The sequence below is a fragment of the Phocoena sinus genome, chromosome 16 (assembly GCF_008692025.1).
Source record: "Phocoena sinus isolate mPhoSin1 chromosome 16, mPhoSin1.pri, whole genome shotgun sequence".
NCBI classification, from domain to species: domain Eukaryota; kingdom Metazoa; phylum Chordata; class Mammalia; order Artiodactyla; family Phocoenidae; genus Phocoena; species Phocoena sinus.
Genome location: NC_045778.1, coordinates 59,377,343 through 59,398,846, shown reverse-complemented (window position 1 = coordinate 59,398,846; position 21,504 = coordinate 59,377,343). Strand labels below are relative to the sequence as shown.

Sequence of the window (21,504 nt, the reverse complement as noted above, 5' to 3'; positions counted from 1 at the left end):
AATTATAGGTAGAACTATAATAATAATAATAGCTTAATTATTATGAGACAAAGGAATAGGATGTTTGGGGGTGTTTTTCAATCCTCATTTGGCATTTAGCAAGATTGCAGGTATTTTTATTTTTATTTTTATTTTTAATATGGCTTACCCAACCTAGAGACTGATGGATGGTTGCCTACCTACATCTTTCATTTGGAAGAAGCATGTTTAAAGGAGCATTTTCTTTATACTAAACTGCAATGATGATTCTGAAAAGATTTTTCATTATAGAAAACTTCAGACATATAATATTAAAGAGAAACCCCCATATTCCAAAATCCATTTTATTTCACCTGTAAAAAACTCATTATTCTTCTTTGGCAGATAGGAGGTACATATATTTTATATATATATATACTTGCTCATACTCATTCTTCCATAATCAGGTCTAATAAAATGAGTTATAATTCTTCAATGTCTAATTCCCAATTCATATCCAGATTTTCCTATCTCAGACATGTCTTCTTATGGTTGTTTTAGCACTAATAATTTGCAAAATGCAATTTTGATGGCTATGACATTGTCAGGGCTGATAAAGAAAACAAGTAAATCCTAACTGGAGAAGGAATTTAAAGTAACTACTAAGCCAGATAGGAATTCTAAAAATAGACTGGTCTTTAAGAAAAGAAAAAACAACTAATTTTGAAGGATTCCTACACCAATCATGCACAACAGTGAGGACTTCAACATACATAGATCTATCTAGTTTTATATTAATTATATTCTCATAGTTAATATCACAGCTGTGCATATTACATTATCCCACCTGCCTTTAGATTGTGGGCATGAAAGAATAAAGAGGAAATAATTTTGGAATTAGGTTTCCTAAGAATGAAGGAACTCTTCTGAAATGCCTGATAATTCATTTTGTTGCTGCTCCTCCTACTATAATATGACCTATTTCCACAGACTGACAGTTGAGTTCTGTGATTACTCAAGGCGGTACAAAACATGGAGTTTGAAGGAAACGAAGAAAAATGGCAGATTTAGGAGGAGAGAGGAATTGGGAAAGTAGAAATTCGCTCATTTGCCTCCTATTTTAAGTGGCCATTCTTTTAATGAGAACCTCCTCTTTGTGCAGTGTACAAGTCCCCGGAGTATGAGTCCCTTGGCTTTGAGCTTACTGTGGAGAGATTAGTTTCTATTGGCTATCCTCAGGAGCTGCTCAGCTTTGCATATGATTCTACATTCCCTACCAGGTAATATTTCAAGATTATTTTTGGATTAAGACTCCTCCTTCTGTCCCCAAAATTAATAATTCCAAATGCATCCTCAATCAAAAAACTTCCCCCAAACAAACAAAAAACCAACAAAACATCAAAAGATTCTTTGGGGGTTTTTTGTTTGTTTTTGGTTAGTGTTGATTCTTAAATGACCATGAAACCTTTCATGTACACCATATATTTTGTGTTCCTGACTTGAACTTTGAACTTAGTTTATTGTTATTAAAGAAGATCCATTATTAAAGAAGATCCATTTATGAGAAAGAAGAGGGATTATTAAAATTGATGGACGGTAATCGCAGATGCTCTTCTCTTATGGTATTGGAGAGCGGTTACATATTTTGCTAATATATTTAACTTGGTAATCAGGAGGCTTCTTGGCAGTTTGCATTCCTGGATTTGATAAGAAAGATTTGACACTAAGAAAGATGATGCTGGGACTTCCCTGGCGGTCCAGTGGTTGGGACTTCGCCTTCCAATGCAGGGGGTGTGGGTTCGATCCCTGGTTGGGGAGCTAAGATACCACATGCCTCGTGGCCAAAAAAACAAAACATAAAACAGAAGCAATATAGTCACAAATTCAATAGAAGACTTTAAAATTGGTCCACACCAAAAAACTTAAAAAAAGAGAAAGATGATGCTTATTTTGAGATGCCATCATATATGTCCCATATACAACATGTAACAGAGGGAAATATAAGGCAGCTCAGTTGTCCAAGGAAATTAAGAGAGACTCTGTTTTAGGATAGAACCAGCTGTATTACGAGGAACTATTGTTTACACCTTGTTTGATTAAGCTCTTATTTCTCACATAAAACAGTTGTGATTATTTATCTGGACAGAGTAAATATTTGTTAGTTGTTCTGAGATTCGTTTTTAAGATTTTATTCACTCACTTTAGCCTCTAGAGTTATATTGTTTGGGGATATACTTGAGCTGCCATAAAACCTGAATAAGGTGAGGGTTGGTTTGTGGTGATGGAGTAAATACTCCATTAGATTATTGCCTTTATTACTTTGCATGATTGGTGATGCCTTCATTTTTACATAGGGGACTTGTCTTTGATACACTGTACGGAAATCTTTTGAAAGTTGATGCCTATGGAAACCTCTTGGTTTGTGCACATGGATTTAACTTCATAAGGGGGTGAGTACAAAGAACCTTTAACCTCTTTCTCGTGTTTTTATAGTCAAACAATATGAAGATGATATTGTCTCCCCAAATACAATATACTTTCCTATTCCCTCATCATTAAAGATCATTTCCTTTACATAAGGATACTTAAAAATTATTTATTAGGCAGTGAGGACCCAAACTGACTTATAAATATAGTTAGCAGTTACATTTTGTTTAAATTAGCGCCTTCTAATTATATAGCATACAACAAAGCTAATCTTGAAACTTGCCCCAAAAGAACTGTAGTGGCTTTGACTTATTTGAAATTCTAAGATTTTTATTTTCTCCTTTGTAATACAGTTCTCAGGTAGCTGCTCAGAAGAGGTATGTATGTAAAAGTGCTTTGAAAAATTTAAAACTACAGCAATGTAAATGACTGAGATTTTTAACAGCTAATACATTATTTTTTATATTACAATGAGTACCTTCAGGTATTTGATCATGCGGTTAAAATTTTTAAAAACATGGGGTTAAAAATGAATATAGGGGCTTCCCTGGTGGCGCAGTGGTTGAGAGTCCGCCTGCCGATGCAGGGGACGCGGGTTCGTGCCCCCGTCTGGGAGGATCCCACATCCCGCGGAGCGGCTGGGCCCGTGAGCCATGGTCGCTGAGCCTGTGTGTCCGGAGCCTGTGCTCCGAAACGGGAAAGGCCACAATAGTGAGAGGCCCGCATACCGCAAGGAAAGAAGAAAAAAAAAAAAAAAAAATGAATATAGAGTGACACTATTTAAAACAAATAAGGATACGTTTTATTTTCATAATTAGAATATTTCCACTGTTCTTACTAATTTGGACTTTTCACCCCAGTAATAAACAGCAGATAAAATTTAGTATCTAGTGTTTTTTTGTGAAACATCTCAAGTTTTCTTTAAAAATCACAGTGCCACAACATGACAGTTTCTATAATTGTGGCTTTACAATTACAGTATATATTTTCTCTACTGTTATATTACCTAATTTACTACTGACACTGTATTAGGATCACAGCAACTCTTAAAATCAGAATGGGTTAAGTGTCAGTCTGTTATTTATTTTCAATAGCAAAGTAGTAAAAACCACAGTCTACAATGAAGTTGTTAAAGAGACAGTGTCTTTTTGGTAAATACATTTTGGGATAAGAGACACAAACTAACAGAAACTGTACCAGAGTTTCCTTTAAACCTGAGGTCACAGCAATGCCCTATTTGGAATTGAATCATATGTTACAAGACTCTTCAGCTGGCATTACACAGGCTAAACAATTTCCAAGTGTACGTAGAACAGTATGAAGTGAACACCCTACCTTGACACACCTGGTTAGGCCAGTGGTTATATCTATCTTCCTTTCACTGTTCCTCTCGTGAGGAGTTTGTTCAAGTTCATGAATATCAAAAGGCAGGATTTAGACTGTGAAGTGACTGCAAATCTAAAAACCCAAGCTATTTTATGTATAGATATTGTCACTACAATTCAGAATCCCAATGATGATGAACCAAGGTTCTACTTATGAACGTCTGAAATGGACTTTTGTGTTACTGGGTAGGGGTGTAGTCAGAGAAGAAAAGGAAGAGAAGAAATTCTATATATTAGTACTACAATTAGATTTACTAACTCAAGATCCATAGACCTCCTTTCTTCCCCCCCAAATAAGCCAATAAAGTTTCCAAATAGCTGCTTTGGAAATACATTTAATATTGTTTCAGAAATAAGTCATTTATGAGTAAATGCAGAATCATTCAAACAGTACTTAGCACTGTACAGTCTTTAGAGTTAAATTTAAAAAAATATGTCCATGGAGAAGGACAGAATGAAGATGGAGGGAAAGGAAGATAATTATTGAAGTAATAATGTGGACAAGGTTGGAAGGAAAATTAGGGCTCCAGCACGCATCACCTTATATGCCTTGCCAATTGAGTTGGAGCCTCTTTTCAGATTATGGTAAAGGCTTTTAAAGTTTTAGACTAGGATAATGTTGAGATCAAATCTTTATTCTGTGGGTCACAGATAGTTAGCAGTACTGTATTATAACCGTTTTCTTCCCAACTCCAAGTCTAGCATCCCTTCCTTTGTGATACTTTACCTCCCCGTGAATTAATTTTTATTTTAAATGTATGCTAGCCTGACTTGACACTTAATTTAAACAAAATGTAGGGAATTCCCTGGCGGTCCAGTGGTTAGGACTCCGTACTTTCACTGCCAAGGGTGCAGGTTCGGTCCCTGGTCGGGGAACTAAGGTCCCGCAAGCTGTGAGGCGCGGCCAAACGTTTAAAAAAAAAAAAAAAAAAAGTAAAACAAATATAGTAGGGGCTTCCCCGGTGGCGCAGTGGTTAAGAATCCACCTGCCAATGCACGGGACATGGGTTCAAGCCCTGGTCCGGGAAGATCCCACATGCCGCGGAGCAACTAAGCCCATGCACCACAACTACTGAGCCTGTGCTCTAGAGCCCGCGTGCCACAACTACTGAAGCCCACGTGCCTAGAACCCGTGCTCTGCAACAAGAGGAGCCACTGCAGTGAGAAGCCCGTGCACCGCAACGAAGAGTAGCCCCCACTCGCCGCAACTAGAGAAAGCCCATCTGCAGCAACGAAGACCCAACGCAGCCAAAAATAAAATTTAAAAAAGAACATAACCCAAAAAAACAAATATAGTAAACAAAATGTAATCACTAACTGTATTTATAAGTCTGTTTGGGTTCTAATTGCCTAATAAATAACTATATTTAGGTAAAGGAATTATTCTTTAATGATGAAAACGTCATCTTACTAAACCTGACTGAGGAAAGCATATCATTACTATTCCCTTCTGCCTTAATTTTCATTACAGAAAATCTTGGAAGGCTAGAAGATATGCTATTCCATAAAGTTATTCTTTATTGGGAACACTTATTTCAGAAGGGTGACTAAGACAGGGAGCGAATGTGATTTTATATCCCTAACTAGAGTTCATGCCATTTGTAGTTAACAAACACAAGCAGGAATTTACCCAAGTTATTCTGAGTATGAACTTTAAATTTGGTGTCCTTTATTCAAAATAGTTAATCTTCATATTTTACTGTGAGGACTATGCATTTTTATGTTTTAGTTTTTCTCCCTTTTGGTTTCTCTGTTATATATATATATATATTTTAAACATCTTTATTGGAGTATAATTGCTTTACAATGGTGTGTTACTTTCTGCTTTATAACAAAGTGAACCAGGTATACATATATCCCCATATCTCCTCCCTCTTGAGTCCCCCTCCCACCCTCCCTATCCCACCCCTATATATACTCTCTGTAATATTTTTATTAATACTATATCCCCTTCCTCTTCTTGCAGTGTTTTATTTCACTCTTTAAGGTTCTCATGCATCTCTAACTTCTGTTTTTTTTTCACTGGCTTTTTCTTTTAAACTCTGAATATCTTCTGTGGATCTAGTCTCAGTCTGCTCTTCTTTCTCTGCACTCTTAAGTGGCCTCTTCTGCTCTAATAGTCTTGCTGACTTCATTTATTACCTGTGCAGAGATGATCCCAGCTATCTCTCAAGTTTGAATCTCTATTTTAAGTTCTTGACCTTCGTTTCTAATTACCTGTAAAAATGTTTACTTTTAGATTAACATATCCAAAATAAAATTCCTCTTATATCTACTTTTTATCTAGTTTTCATGATTCTGTTTATGGTACCACCACCCTCTCAGAGACACCCTCTTAGTGTGAGCATCATCATCTTTGGCTCTTATGTTCCTCATCTACCACATCCGATAAGTTGCCTCGTCTTGTTCATTTTACCTTGGCAATCTCTCTTGAATAATTCTTCTAATTTCCTTTGCGCCCACTCTAGGACATGCCCCTCCTGCTCCCAACTGGACTACTACAGTAATCCCCTAACTGATTTCCCAGGCCTCTGTCTCTGTGTCAGTTAGTTTTTGCTGCATAATAAAGTACTTCAAAACTTAGTGGCTTAAAACAATGGCCATTTGATTTAGCTCAAAATTCTGAGAGTCAGCTGGGCAGTTCTGGGATTGCTCAGCTGATCTAGAATGGCCTCACTCACACGTCTGGCAGTTGGCAGCCTGTTGGCTGGGGCACCTCATTTCTGTATGTAACCTTTTACCCTCCAGCAGGTTATCTCACTCTCATTCACATAGCAGTCTCAGAGTTCCAAGTGCAGCAAGAGTAGGCAAGCCCCAATACACAAGTGTTTTCCAAGTCTCTGCTTGGATCCCATTTGCTGCCGTTCAAGCCTGTATTCAAGGATGGAGAAATAGACTGAGCCTCTTAATCAGAAAAACTGCAAAGTCACATTACAAAATGATAGGAAGAATTTGTAGCCATTTTTGCAACACATCACATTTCTTCCTCCGTTTTATCCTAAAACTCCTACTAATTTAATATTTTTACAATTCATCTCTGATGGTTTTATCCTTCTGCTTAAAAGCTGTCAGTGGGGACTTACATGGTGGCACAGTGGTTAAGAATCGCCTGCCAATGCAGGGGACACTGGTTTGAGCCCTGGTCCGGGAAGATCCCACATGCCGCGGAGCAGCTACACCATGCGCCACAACTACTGAGCCTGCACTCTAGAGCCCGTGAGCCACAACTACTGAGCCTGCATGCCACAACTACTGAAGCCCGCACGCCTGGAGTCCGTGCTCTGCAACAAGAGAAGCCACCGCATTGAGAAGCCCATGCACTGCAATGAAGAGTAGCCCCTGCGTACCACAACTACTGAAGCCCACGCGCCTGGAGTCTGTGCTCTGCAACAAGAGAAGCCACTGCAATGAGAAGGCCACGCACTGCAACAAAGAGTAGCCCCCGCTCGCGGCAACTAGAGAAAAGCCCGCAGGCAGCAACAAAGACCCAGTGCAGCCAAAAAAACCCCAGAACTGTCAGTGGCACTGTTGCCCCTGAATGAAGTATAAAAACAATAGCATAATTGCCTCAATTCATCTTTCTAGCTTTATTTTTCTCTGTTCCCTTTTCTCAGACTAGTTTCTGGATTCGTCTATCTAGCTTTCAAGGGCCAGCTCATATGCTACCATTTTCATGAATTCTTCCAAGATTTTCCTCTCCACATCCCCATATTCACTTCTCTCTACCCCTTAAGTTGAAATGGTCTCCCCTTCTTCAGTTTTCTCATAGCTCTTCGCACCTTGCTTGTAGTTGTGATTTTTTTACCTTTTTGTAATTGTCTGTGTATGTGACTCACCTCCCTTACCAGACTGAGAACTTTTTAGGGGCTGGAACCAAGCTTCTTCCTTTTCAGAGCTACCCATGTGTTTTTTGGGTTTTTTAAATTTTTTTTCTTTTTATTTGGTTGCGCCAGGTCTTGGTTGCAGCACGGGGACTCCTTACTTGCAGCTCCAGAGCTCCTTAGTTGTGGCATGCGAACCTTTACTTAGTTGCGGCATGCATGTGGAATCTAGTTCCCCGACCAGGGATAGAACCCAGGCACCCTGTATTGGGAGCACGGAGTCCTATCCACTGCGCCACCAGGGAAGTCCTGCCATGTGTATCATTTGGAACCCTGCCTTGCACATAGCCACCAAAATATCTGAATTAATTTTTGAATGATGAATATGTCTCAGAGTTATAATGTTATTTTTGAATGTCAGTTAATTTAAAATTTTTTCTTTCAGACCAGAAACTAGAGAGCAGTATCCAAATAAATTTATTCAACGAGATGACACTGAAAGATTTTACATTCTGAACACACTATTCAACCTACCAGGTAGACTCATTCTATGCTTATATATTACATATTCTATGCTTATTCTGTGCTTGTATATACTGATGCTTTCCCTTCTTTCCATGATCGTTTGTCTTTGCGCAAGGACATAATGAAACAAATTTCATTATCTCACTTCTAGCTTATGAATATCTATTCTTCATTTTTCAGAGACCTACCTGTTGGCCTGCCTAGTAGATTTTTTTACTAATTGTCCCAGATATACCAGGTATGTATATACTATAATTTTCTTTTTCCAATTGATTTTTTAAAAAATTAATGTACAGGGTTTTAGAGAACTGGCCACTGCAGGTCTTTTCTGCTTTTCTGAAGTGAATTTAGTGCTAGTGAAAGATGCCACATTGCCAGCCTGAGAGATGGGACAGCACCAGCAGCTCCATGCAGGCTCTCACCTCCCACACGGCCCTCTCCTTGCCAGTGTGCTGCAGCCATGTTTGGAAGGGACCACTTCTGATTGGCTTCTCCTGGGAATGAAGACGGCCAGCAGAGGTGCTAATTGTGACAACTGAGTGGGAGGTTTGTGTGATGATTATCTGTCCAAGCAGAATTGCACTAAAACCCCCCAACTCATTTCACAGCAGCTACCCAGGAGCCATTCAGGGATGGTAATTTAGTTTCATTCCCAGGCCCAGCAAGATTAATTGAGTAGTAAATACTGTTTATCCTCCCTGAAGTAAAATTTTGCTTAAGTCTTGAAAAAGTTATCCTTTCCTTTCTAGGGAGAATTGTAAGTTCAGCCGTATGTGCCAGAGTTTGCAAACTTCTTATCCTCTCTAGGCCTTATCCACTTCAAGGCACTAAATTTGGTGGAGCACTAAGTCACTAAGATAAACAGAAAATAGATAATACCTTAGTACCTAGAGACAATGTCAGAAAAGTGAGGGTGGAGAGAACCTAAATTACCAATTTTAAATGTTTCTTTGATGGGAACCTGTTTCTTAAAAGTGATAAAGGACCTGATATTTTTGGAACTGGCCTTTTAGCTTCCATTCAGTATATTCTTCTACCACTTTGCATCTGTTCACAGTTATTGTATTCCATTGAACACTGTAGTCATCTCTGGTGGTCAAAATGGGTTTTCATTAGGGAGTAATTATTTTCCAAATTAGCCACACGGCCTTTATTATGTGACAATGGAACCTTTGGGTCCCCTGGGCAATGTTTGATATTCATTTTATTTACCCTCTTTTGGATTCCCTGTCATGTTCTTTTTATCTTTCTGTAGCTGTGAAACCGGATTTAAAGATGGGGACCTCTTCATGTCTTACCGGAGTATGTTCCAGGATGTAAGAGATGCGGTTGACTGGGTTCATTACAAGGTACCTAGGAGCTGCTTCTTCACCTGCTCACTGCCTGGCATGTGTTTTTTATGGTCTGACATTAACTTTCCAAGTGCAAATAGAGCAGAATTGTTCATCTGTTAAAAAAAAAGTGGGGGGGTGGGATTTGCCGCTGGTGATAGCTGTCTAGAATACTTCTGTCCTTGTCTTTGGCTGTCCTGCTTACAGAGGTAATGCCGGTCTTTCCTCAGTAGTGGTGCTTGGCTTCTAGATCTTATTTCAGTTTGCATTTCCCAAACTTACTGGAAGAGATTTTAGCATTAGGATTATACTTACCATATCCTTTCAGGATGATTATGGTCCATTTGTTTTTTCCAAATACCTCCCACTTGGCCAATAACATTAACTAAGTAATATTATGTTTACATTTATTATAAATTATGCTGAATACAATATGAAATGCCTTTTGATTTCTAGTTTAAAATAAAAAGTTTTATATTTTAAATACATTTTGGAGGTGGAGTTGCAGCACATCACATCTGCCACTTTATCCTGGACTTGTTTAGTTTATCTACTTTTCTGGAAATACTTAAGAAATGCATTTAGGCTGACAGTAGTCACAGTTTTTATAATAAACTTAAAAATTGATTTTGTTCTCTTCTTGCTTTCTTTTTTCTTTCTCTAGGGTTCCCTTAAGGAAAAGACAGTTGAAAATCTTGAGAAGTATGTAGTCAAAGATGTAAGTAATAAAGGGAAAAATAGATCTGCATGATAGCTTCCTTTACCTATTAGGGAAATTAATAACAAGCTTATTTATAACGAAGTGGACAAGAGAAGATATTTCTCTGTCGTGGCAGTTTAACACACTCCGAGTATAATCACCAAGAGTTTTCAGCCGGAGCATGGGTTTTAGTTTTTCTTGTTTGTTACTAGGCAAGAAGACCCAGTATTTCATTTGTCCTTTAGCTCTAATTACAATAACAGCAGCTAGAGTGGTTACTTTGCGCACATCACTGTGCTAAGTGATTACATTCATTATCCCATTTAATCTTCCATATAACTGTGAGTTAGTTACTGTTACCTCCGCTTTATAGATGAAGAAACTGGGGACTTAAATAACTTGCCCAAGTTCATACAGTGAATAAGTAGTAAAGCCAAAGTCACACCTAAATGTATCCTGAATCATAACCACAGCGCTAGATCATCTAAAAAATGTACATATGGGGCTTCCCTGGTGGCGCAGTGGTTGAGAGTCCACCTGCCGATGCAGGGGATGCGGGTTCGTGCCCCGGTCCGGGAAGATCCCACATGCCGCGGAGCGGCTGGGCCCGTGAGCCATGGCCGCTGAGCCTGCGCATCCGGAGCCTGTGTTCCGCAACGGGAGAGGCCACAGCAGTGAGAGGCCCGTGTACCGTAAAAAAAAAACCAAAAAAACAAACAAAAAAAACACTATATGTGTGACTATTATTTAAATTGCCTTTAACCTATAAATAGGGAATAATGAGGAAAGCTTTAAAATACTTCAAGTGACATTAGTGGAAAACCTAATAAAATTTTTAAATATCTGTAGTTTAGTTAAAAGCATTGTGCCAATGTTAATTTCTTAGTTTTGATCATTATGCTGGGGTTAAGATGTTAATATTAAGGGAAGCTGGATAAAGAATATATAGAAACCCTCTGTACTATTTTCACAACTTTTCTGTAAGTCTGAAATGATTTCAAAATAAAAAGTACACACAGACACACACAGCACTGAGATGAGATACTTCTTCCTTTTCTTACAGAGTAAAAGTAGAATGCAATTATTTTCTCAAAGTTCTTTGGTAAAGATTTCTTATTGTTTTCATTCTTTGTACCTCCTATTTCCCATCCACTCCCACTCCCATGATTGTTGTTTCAAGAAAGAACACTGAGGGGTTCAGGAGGATTTAAGTGAAGGAAGCTATTTACTGTGAGAGAAGGAAAGGCTGTTTTTCTTTCTGGTCACATCAGGAGTTAGAATTTCCTCATGTATCTGCAGGTGGGTCTGGACATTTCTAGGTTGCATCATGACACATCATGTCATTTCTGCAAGGTATTTCATAAAATAAAAGTATATACGGTGAAGCCATATCTAATACTCTCCATAGAGTATTTAGCTGATGATGTTTAAAAATCAGCTTCTCCTCATCTCTCACACACTTAATTCACTTACTTTTAGAGATTACAAGGTAATTTAAACTCTTTCCTGAGGCAGACATAATGAGGAAGTTAGAGAGATGTTTTTAATAGGCATGTAATCATTTATATATTTTATATATAAATCTATTATATATACACCATGTATACACTACATACATGATACGTAACTCATGCATAGTGACAATGTGGTCTTCTAAATGCAAAATTCTGAAACCAACCAACCAACCAACCAACCAACCATCCCTCCCTTAAAGGGCATCCCCTATTCCTATTTCAGTGGACAAAAGTCCAGTGTCTAACTACTCCACAGTGTAAATGAATATATACAGATGGTCCCCAACTTAAGATTTTTTGACTTTACGATGGTGTGAAAGCAATACACATTCAGTAGAAACTGTATGTGGAATTTTGAATTTTGATCTTTTCCCAGGCTAGTGATATGCCCTACGATACTCTCGTGATGCTGGGCAGCAGCAGTGAGCTACAGCTCCCAGTCAGCCATGCGATCACGGGGGTAGACAACTGGTAACATCCGTTCTACTTTTCACTTTCAGTACAGTATTCAATAAATTACATGAGATATTCAACCACTTTATTATAAAATAGGCTTTGTGTTTGATGATTTTGCCCAACTGTAGGCCAGTGTATGTTCTCAGCACGTTTAAGGTAGGCTTGGCTAGCTGTCATGTTTGGTGTATTATCGGGACATAACCCCAACACAAGTGGAGGAATATCTGTGTGTTTTAGTGTTTCGCTCATCATCATAATTATATTTCAGGGAAAACTGCCTTTGCTTCTAAGCCGGATGAAGGAAGTAGGGAAAGTATTTCTTGCCACCAACAGTGACTATAAATACACAGATGTAAGTGCTTAATATTCATATTTGTTTATTTATACAAAGGAATTATTTTGGACTAAAGAACTGTGACTATAATGAGGAAGATAGTTTATTAACTGAGGGTATTTTATTGCCATTTCATTTTGAAAGCAGAATGAAAAAAGCAAAAATATATAGCATACATCAGAGCGGTTCTCAAATTTTTCTAAATATTTCTTTTGACTTTTTTCCCTCATTACAATTGGCTACTTGAAGGTTTTCTCTTAGGGGTTATTTAAAACATTTGCGCTGATTAAAATGTCTTCGTTGTCTCTTTGTGCTTCATTTCTAAAACTTGAGAAGTTACACCCTTTATTATTGCACATGTGTACATATGTGCCCTCCCTGCTGTTGGGAGCCAGACAGAAATAGATGGTGCTAAGGTGTTTTGACTCTTAGCCATCAAAATTTACTACCTCTTAACTTAAAAAATTTTTTTGCCATGATTGAAGCATATAGAAAAGATGATTTAACTCCTTATCATGTTACTTTTGCTAAGACAGTTACAGGTTCCCAGTACTAACAGGAAGCTCAGCACTCCCCAATCCTCTTTATGTAAAATGTTGATTTAGAAATTTGGTGATTTGGAGTAAGCAAGTAAGTTGGCTTGGTTGGTCTAGGAACAGTAGTAAGAGGGCCAAGGTATATTATTTCCATGTGAGTCATTAGTTATCTCTACACCCTTATCTCAGATACCCTTTACCTCCAAATATGTGTTCCAGTCCACTAGGAGAACTGGATAGGAATATATGGATGTGCATCTGTACAAAAAAATCTAGAAGTCTGTGTTCTACTGAGAATGTCAGAAGCTTGCGTTTGTTTGCTATGATGAAGCATTCATTTCTGGCTTCTTCCACTGCCATGATTTCATAAACTTTAGAGGAAACAAGAATGTGATGAATCTTGTATTGAAAAAGACATGTCTTATAAAAAGCTTGTGTGTGATTTATTTAGGTGTCATATATCTCTTGCAGAAGTAGTATGTGGACCTTATGTTGGATTTTTTTTTTTCCAGAAAATCATGACTTACCTGTTTGATTTCCCACATGGCCCCAAGGTACTCTATTTAACTTAACAGACTGTTGCTTTAGTAACAATGAATGCATTTAATATCCTGGAATGTTGAGGGTAAGGAATTGGTCAGGAGCCATCCAGAAATCTTCATTAATATTAGAAGTAATGGGCTTCCCTGGTGGCGCAGTGGTTAAGAATCCGCCTGCCAATGCAGGGGACACAGGTTTGAGCCCTGGTCCGGGAAGATCCCACATGCCGAGGAGCAGCTAAGCCTATGCGCCACAACTACTGAGCCTGCGCTCTAGAGCCCGTGTGCCACAACTACTGAAGCCCGCGCGCCTAGAGCCCATGCTCCGCAACAAGAGAAGCCATGGCAATGAGAAGCCCGTGCACCACAGCGAAGAGTAGCCCCCTCTTCCCGCAACTAGAGAAAGCCTGGGCACAGCACCGAAGACCCAGTGCAGCCAAAAATAAATAAATAAATATTAAAATAATAATAGTAATGCCAGGAGTTAGTGTAATTTAAAGTTGCTAGCAGTTTGAAAACTTAGTAGACAGAAATAAGAGAGATTCATGTGGTATTTAGTAGGATGAGATCAGAATAATTTTTTAAATGTTTATTTATTTATTTATTTATGGCTGTGTTGGGTCTTCATTTCTGTGCGAGGGCTTTCTCTAGTTGCGGCAAGTGGGGGCCACTCTTCATCATGGTGTGCGGGCCTCTCACTATCGCGGCCTCTCGTTGCGGAGCACAGGCTCCAGATGCGCAGGCTCAGTAATTGTGGCTCACGGGCCTAGTTGCTCCACGGCATGTGGGATCTTCCCGGACCAGGGCTCGAATCCGTGTCCCCTGCATTGGCAGGCAGATTCTCAACCACTGCGCCACCAGGGAAGCCCCAGAATCATTTTATGCCCAAGAAATTCTATACAGAGTTGTTACATTTGTGTGGCAAATAAAGGAATTTCCAGGTTGAAGAAGATAATGTAATTAAAAGAAACAGAGAAAATGTATATATTCTTGCCAACGTCTAGATTCTGCTGTTAGTTATTGCTGAGTTCCGTGCCAAAAGAACAGCTAACCTTGATATTTAGCAGAGAAGTCTTCACTCCTGTAGTTTGGCCATATTTAGATTTAAGGAATACTCATTGCGATTTAGTCACTAGGCTTCTTTGAATAAATGTCATAAATAACTGTTTTGAGATCACCTAAAAGCAGAGTAATGCAGTGCTCTTTGTCTTGACCTTAAAAGGTTAATGCCGTGGTTCCAGTTCAGGATGGAAGTAATGTTAACGGGCATCCCTTCTACATTAGTGCTGATTAGCCTGCCATATAAGCCAAAGACCAGTGTGTACCTGGAACCATCATTCTGAGAACATAACTGATGAAATCTGCTAATAATAGTGCCACGTCAGTTGTATACTTCAGTTCTGATGCTAATCTGCCTCTTTATCTGTCTCTTACATATTTGTTTTGCAACTCTCTTTAGCCCCTTTGAGCCTCTTATAGCCCATTTTTAGAGTGTGAGCACACTTTCTTTCATACATTATATTGCTTGAAATAAATTGATAGGTAGGTGAAACGATTTAAAATATAGTGGTTAGAGTCATTGTTTATATTTTTACTTTGCCTGCTTCCAAAAGGATGTGGCTTATAATAAGCCACAATATGTTTTTAATAAAATAGTGGGATTTTCTGGTTATACTTAGTATCTCTACATTCCTTTCATCTGATTGAGATGAAACATGAGTGCTTTAAGGTTAGGAGTGATGTTTTGGCTTTTGCTGTTTCTCCCTTATCAGCCTGGGAGCTCCCACCGACCATGGCAGTCCTACTTTGACCTCATCTTGGTGGACGCACGGAAACCACTCTTTTTTGGAGAAGGCACAGTACTGCGTCAGGTGGATACTGTAAGTTGAGAGGAAGGTGTATCTGTGAGCAATTACCCTTAATGTTCCTCCTTTCCCCACTCCTACTCTCCCTATGGAAACAGGTATTTTTAACTTATTAGCCATATCTCTCTTTTGAAGTTTTTTGGTCTTAATCGATATAGCAGAATAATTCAAATGAATATAATTCAAAAGTGACATTCATTTGGCTGCCTAGCCAAGTAGCATTTTGGGTGGAGATTGTGATAGAAGGATAAAGCATTACGAAGTTCCTATTCTTTTCTCACAGAAAACTGGCAAGCTGAAGATTGGTACCTACACGGGCCCCTTGCAGCATGGCATTGTCTACTCTGGGGGTGAGTCACAGACTTCCCCTTATTTAGTGTAAGTCTTTGCTCAGACCTTTGCTCAGACCTGAAAGCTTTGGTGTCCTCCTGGCACAGTGCCACATATACTCTTTAGAACTCTAAAGATATCGTCTCCTGATGGTAAACACTTCAATCACCTACTAATACAATAGGAGTCAGGAAGAAAGGTTTTGAGAAGTGGTCAGTATGTCCTAGTGAACCTTTGATTTTCACTAAAAGGATCAGTTTTTTCCAATCCTCCTTTTGCCTACTTGAGGCATTTTCTCAGTGTCTGGAATCATGTCGGGTGGTTCCCAAGGGGTCCTCTAGGGGTTTTTAGGAGCCCCTGTGGACACAGATGTGTATTTTGTTGGAATGAGAAGCAGTGGAAGAAAGCCAACCTAATGGCAGATCTGTGATGAGAAATGGCAGTGGTACTTTGAAGGGTTACGTCCCCTAAAGCTGAGACGTGTAGTTTTGTTGCTCGCGTTTGGTGATCAAGAGCTCTGGTGAGCACAGTGGAGCTAAAGGCCTCGTCTTAGGGGCACTAAAAAGGTTGATGAAAAAAGACAATGGTGAGTCTTTATCTTTAAGAAAGGTGCACCCTTTTAGTGTGTTCCTCACATAGTTAAAAGAATAAAATTAATTGTAATTAATGGTTATGGTACTTGGAACACTGGTTTTTAATATGGGGACATTTATTGTTTTCTCATTGTTCGTTCCATTGTTTCAGGTTCATCTGATACAATCTGTGATCTGTTGGGAGCCAAGGGCAAAGACATTTTATATATTGGAGATCACATTTTTGGGGACATTTTAAAATCAAAGAAACGGCAAGGGTGGCGAACTTTTTTGGTGATTCCTGAACTTGCACAGGAGCTGCATGTCTGGACTGATAAGAGTTGTAAGGAGCCATTATTCTTACTTTATAAATCTTTGACGTAGCTAGTTTATATCTGAATGCCCAGCTATGAATCAGTCCTCTTTGATGAACCATTACTTTGTATGCAGGGGGTCAGACAGAGGTGGTCAAAAGATGGGCCCTTGTATTTGGATACCTCCTTCTCATAGAGCCAGATATTTCACAGAAGCCCAGAATTTTGAGGTTATCTTGTTCAGCCGCCTTCTTGAATCCCTTTAAAGTTTAGAATATTACTGGTCTGAGTTATGTTACAGTAGCAACTGAAAGTGAACTCTGCTTACCTCTGTAGTCCCTTATTTGTTCAATCATGCCTGCTAGTTCCAGTCTCTCTGCCACCAGCTCGTATCTGTGATTCTGGGGCATTGATGGCTCTGAGTGCTGATCACCTGGTATTTATTTGCTCTTCTGAGAAGTAGAGAATGAGGCACTCTCTGAACTGAGCTATACTCTGCACTGAATTGAGCTTTGACCCTAGTTATGTAAAGATGTTTGACACACACAAGTTCTCCAGCCAGTCCTAGCTAGCGTCACTCACAGCGTGGTGGAAGGTCCTGCCTCTGGAAACTCAGCCTGCCTCAGGTAGTGACCCTGGCTCCCCCACTTACTATCTTCAGCCCTCAGGCAGGTTACTGAAACACCCTGTGCCTTAGTATCCTCATATGTGAAAATGAGGGTAACACCTACTCTCATAAAGCTGCCTGCATAAAGGAGATAGAAGTAACAACCTTTCTCAACCGAGGCTCCTCATCTGAACCACAGAACAGACAAAATGATTTGAATGACTCTCGGTTCTCCCCAAAGATGGTAGATAAAGAAGATTTGTTATATACACTGGATACATCATGGCTGGATTCTCGTTGGGGAACCCAGGTTGAGAAAGGCTAGAACACACAGAAAGCATGCAATGTATAGTGGCTGTTGCTATTGTTTGTACTTCTTGGTGGGATTTTCTGGCTAGCCTTTCATCTACATTTTCAACTTTCTGCCTATAGAATTTTAGAAATCTAGTTGATTTGGTTCTGTTTTCTGGACTTGTGACTTATGCTTTTATCTAAAGATGGAAACCGTTAACACTTGCTTTGCTGACACACCTGAGATGGGGTATGAATTGGCACTTCATAAGCTCAGAATCAGCATCCAGTTAGGAAAGTTGTATGTAGTGGGTGGTTTTAAGTAGGAGGAAATGCTGGCGTCATCTGCCAGATTCCAAGCAGTGTCAGTGGGTTTTCCCGAAGGTGGGGGAAGGAAGTCATTTTACACACTCACCCATAGCTTTACTTTTCAGTCATATCTGCAGCCTTTTACTTTAGTTTTAGCAACAGTTAAAAACTAGATGATTTTTGTTTTACTTAAAACATTTTCCTTTTTCTTCCAAACTTTAGCACTTTTCGAAGAGCTTCAGAGCCTGGATATTTTCTTGGCTGAACTCTACAAGTAAGTTTCCTAACCCTAAAAATTTCTTCCCTAAAAACCATCTACCTCTTCAGGAGTCACTTAGATGTAAGAGACGTCCTTTCTGGAGATTTTCACTGGATTTTTCTTGTCTCCAGGCACCTTGACAGCAGCAGCAATGAGCGCCCCGACATTAGCTCCATCCAGAGACGTATTAAGGTATCCAAATGGGATTTGGGAGAAAACTTTGAAAATAAACTTTAAGTGATTTCTGATATTATACAGGGAGTGGCACATAGCCAGTGTTCAGTAAATATTTATCGAATGAGCTGAGCCTTAATCTTGTTCTTTGCTTTAGAAAGTAACTCATGACATGGACATGTGCTACGGGATGATGGGAAGCCTGTTTCGCAGTGGCTCCCGGCAGACCCTCTTTGCCAGTCAGGTGATGCGCTATGCTGATCTCTATGCAGCATCTTTCATTAATCTGCTGTATTACCCGTTCAGCTACCTCTTCAGAGCTGCCCACGTCTTGGTGAGTTAAATAGCCTAAGGCTACTCTTTGCAGTTAAGATTACGCTGTTAAGGCCAAGAGCTGCCACTAGCTATCTGGCACGGTACAGGAAAGTTTAGATCATTTCTTTCCAATGTGCAAAGCCCAGAGCCAGGTTACATGGTTGCACAAAAAGGAGTTTTTGAGAAAGTATGAGCAAGATAGAATGTTACAGAGCTTAACTTTACTTTGAAAACTACTTGGTTTAAAAGTTGTTTGAATGGTAAAGACTTCCTCTATTATTAGTGCTAAATGAGAGAAGTGTAGTTTTAAATTCCTATATTCCAATACTGATCTATATTTCAAGACTTTTTTGCTGTGAAATAAATAGGAAATAATAATCTCTTCTCTCCCATCTTACCCAGTTTCAGGCTATAGTATACAGTGTGGGCACAGTTTTGAGTGGGAGAGAAGAGAGGATAGGCAGCTTTAGGAAGTTCTAGGAAGATACTTCAGTAGCTGAATTGGCTTGGCCTCTGGCCCATTATAGGTGCTTCTGTACAGCCATCTAACAAAGGCAGAGGGATTAGGATCTGGGAGACAGCTGTTTTGTTCTGCCTGCTTTCTGAACCTCTGACTTTGTTGTAGATGCCTCATGAGTCAACAGTGGAACACACACATGTAGATATCAATGAGATGGAGTCCCCTCTTGCAACCCGGAACCGTACATCAGTGGATTTCAAAGATACCGACTACAAACGTCACCAGTTGACACGGTCGATTAGTGAGATTAAGCCCCCCAACCTCTTCCCACTGGCCCCCCAGGAAATTACACACTGCCATGATGAAGATGATGATGAAGAGGAAGAGGAGGAAGAGGAAGAATGAGGAGGAAAAGCAAAACTGAGCACCCATTAAACAAGTTCTGGCAGGACTCCCAGGAGTAAAGGATATCCCTGTGGGGGGTGGGGGGGCTCCATCAAAGGTACATCCGGAAAGTTTCTGAAGACTTTAAAATACTCTAATCGTAGGGGATACTTGTTTTAGTTTTGTGTGTCTGCACTCTTTGCAGATGGGTCAGAATTGTAATGGAGTCTGTACTGGAGGAAAGTAAGGGTAAAGCTGGGCTGAACTGCATGCAGCTGGCTCCATCGTGGCTTGTGACACTGTTGCCTTGTCTTGTTTCATCATCAGTATGTCATAGTGTATCCAGATACACTAAGGGTGGTGAAGGGTCTCAGAGTGGAGCAAGGAAGACAATGGGAAGACAATGGGAAGAGGTGATCCAAAAATGTTGTTATGGTACAAATCGTGCTCTTATTCCAAAATCCATCTTTTTCAGTGCATTGCATAAGTATTGTATATCAGTGGAGAAATATATTATTTCCATTATCAAATGTAGTCTTCTGTTAAGGTCAAGGTTCCTTTACAAGCTTCTGTAAGTGTCCTCAGTGACTCCAGTAAGGCTGCTGTCAGTGGCTTAGCAGATGTGTTCTCTACTTGCTGTAGGTAGGGCTGGTCTGGAATGGACTGCAGCAATTTCATTTTGAGGCAGAAGTCTTCATCCACTTCTACATGTTTTTGATTGATAGCAAAAATGTTTATTATCCAAAAACACGGTCTTTTTCTCATCTGGGATAAATCTATAGAAAGAATTCAGCTGAAAGAGGACAAAGGATGAAGCCACCCGAAAAGAAGAGAACCTCCTCCTTATATTACACCATAGCGGAGTAAATTCATTAGTGTGGGCCATATCGTGTGGCTCATGCCACCCCGTTCCAGCCTTCTGTATCCTCTTGCTGTATTTCAAATTCAAGCATAAGAGGGTGGGAAGAGGGCTCTGTAAGCCAGAACCTTTACAAAACCAGGGCACATCAACGTGGATAAATTCACTTCAGAATCCCAAGTGAAATCACTTCTTGTTGTTCAGAACAAGAATGGAATCACTGTATACTTCAAGGTATTATAACTGCCTCACCGGAACAGTGAAAGTTGTTACAACATTTTTCACAGTGGTGTAGACTCTTACTTTAACCTTTATATGTTTCTTCCATTCTTACTGTCATTTGTCAACACGGGAGGGTAGGTTAGCTGCTCTAGAAGTCAATAAAGTATAATATTTCTAATACTGACTTTGACCCCTTCCTGTAGCACAACTATAGTAACTGCTAGTCTTCAAGTGGGTTTAGGGTTTTTTTTTGGTGGTTTTCTTTTAATTAATTATTTGTTTTTGGCTGTGTTGGGTCTTTGTTGCTGCACACGGGCTTTCTATAGTTGCGGTGAGCAGGGGCTACTCTTCGTTGCAGTGCGCAGGCCTCTCACTGAGGTGGCTTCTCTTGTTATGGAGCACAGGCTCAGTAGTTGTGGCACATGGGCTCAGTAGCTGTGGCTCGCAGACTCTAGAGCGCAGTCTCAGTAGTTGTGGCGCACAGGCTTAGTTGCTCCGTGGCATGTGGGATCTTCCTGGACCAGGGCTCAAAACCCGTGACACCTGCAGTGGCAGGCAGATTCTTAACCTCTGCGCCACCAGGGAAGTCCGTGGGCTTAGGTTTGACTTAGTGATATCAATTTGACTTTCTCTTAAAGGAAATATAGTCTAGCATGATTAATGGCTAAATTTATAGCACTTAAATAGGCCTCAGGTTTTTCATGGAAAGTTTTTTGGTACAGGACTACGAGGTGAGGCTTTTTTTTTTCCCCTTTTTTTTTTTTTTCCCCTTTTTTTAAAAATCATTTTATAGGTAGGGAACACAGCTCAGTAACTTAGCCAAGGCCATATTACATCACCACTTTGAATGTGTAGGGCTTTACACTGTCACATCAAGACATGTACATTCTGGTATCTGTTAGGAATTTATGCTACTTTTAAAGTATTAGGTTAGAAATGCTATTGCAGGGACTTCCCTGGTGGTGCAGTGGTTAAGAACCTGCCTGCCAGTGCACGGGTCATGGGTTTGATCCCTGG

General features: G+C 39.7%; 1 protein-coding gene across 3 annotated transcripts; it reads left to right on the top strand.

Moving 5' to 3' along the window:
• The first annotated feature begins 1,098 nt into the window (after window positions 1-1,098).
• On the top strand, window positions 1,099-20,712 carry NT5C2 (5'-nucleotidase, cytosolic II). Of its 3 annotated transcripts, XM_032608272.1 has the most exons (17): window positions 1,107-1,238; window positions 2,313-2,408; window positions 2,739-2,762; window positions 8,037-8,128; window positions 8,297-8,354; window positions 8,459-8,662; window positions 9,372-9,465; window positions 10,112-10,165; window positions 12,386-12,469; window positions 13,500-13,541; window positions 15,299-15,406; window positions 15,675-15,741; window positions 16,466-16,636; window positions 18,037-18,088; window positions 18,205-18,265; window positions 18,405-18,581; window positions 19,188-20,712. In XM_032608272.1, exons 7-17 carry the CDS (start codon window positions 9,406-9,408, stop codon window positions 19,425-19,427), a joined length of 1,116 nt encoding a protein of 371 aa, XP_032464163.1. In that variant the 5' UTR covers window positions 1,107-1,238; window positions 2,313-2,408; window positions 2,739-2,762; window positions 8,037-8,128; window positions 8,297-8,354; window positions 8,459-8,662; window positions 9,372-9,405; the 3' UTR covers window positions 19,428-20,712. The 3 variants fall into 3 exon arrangements, with proteins under 3 accessions (XP_032464161.1, XP_032464163.1, XP_032464162.1); XM_032608271.1 differs by lacking the exon at window positions 8,459-8,662 and having other exon boundaries at window positions 1,108-1,238; window positions 19,188-20,711; XM_032608270.1 differs by lacking the exons at window positions 2,739-2,762; window positions 8,459-8,662 and having other exon boundaries at window positions 1,099-1,238; window positions 19,188-20,711.
• The last annotated feature ends 792 nt before the right edge of the window (window positions 20,713-21,504 follow it).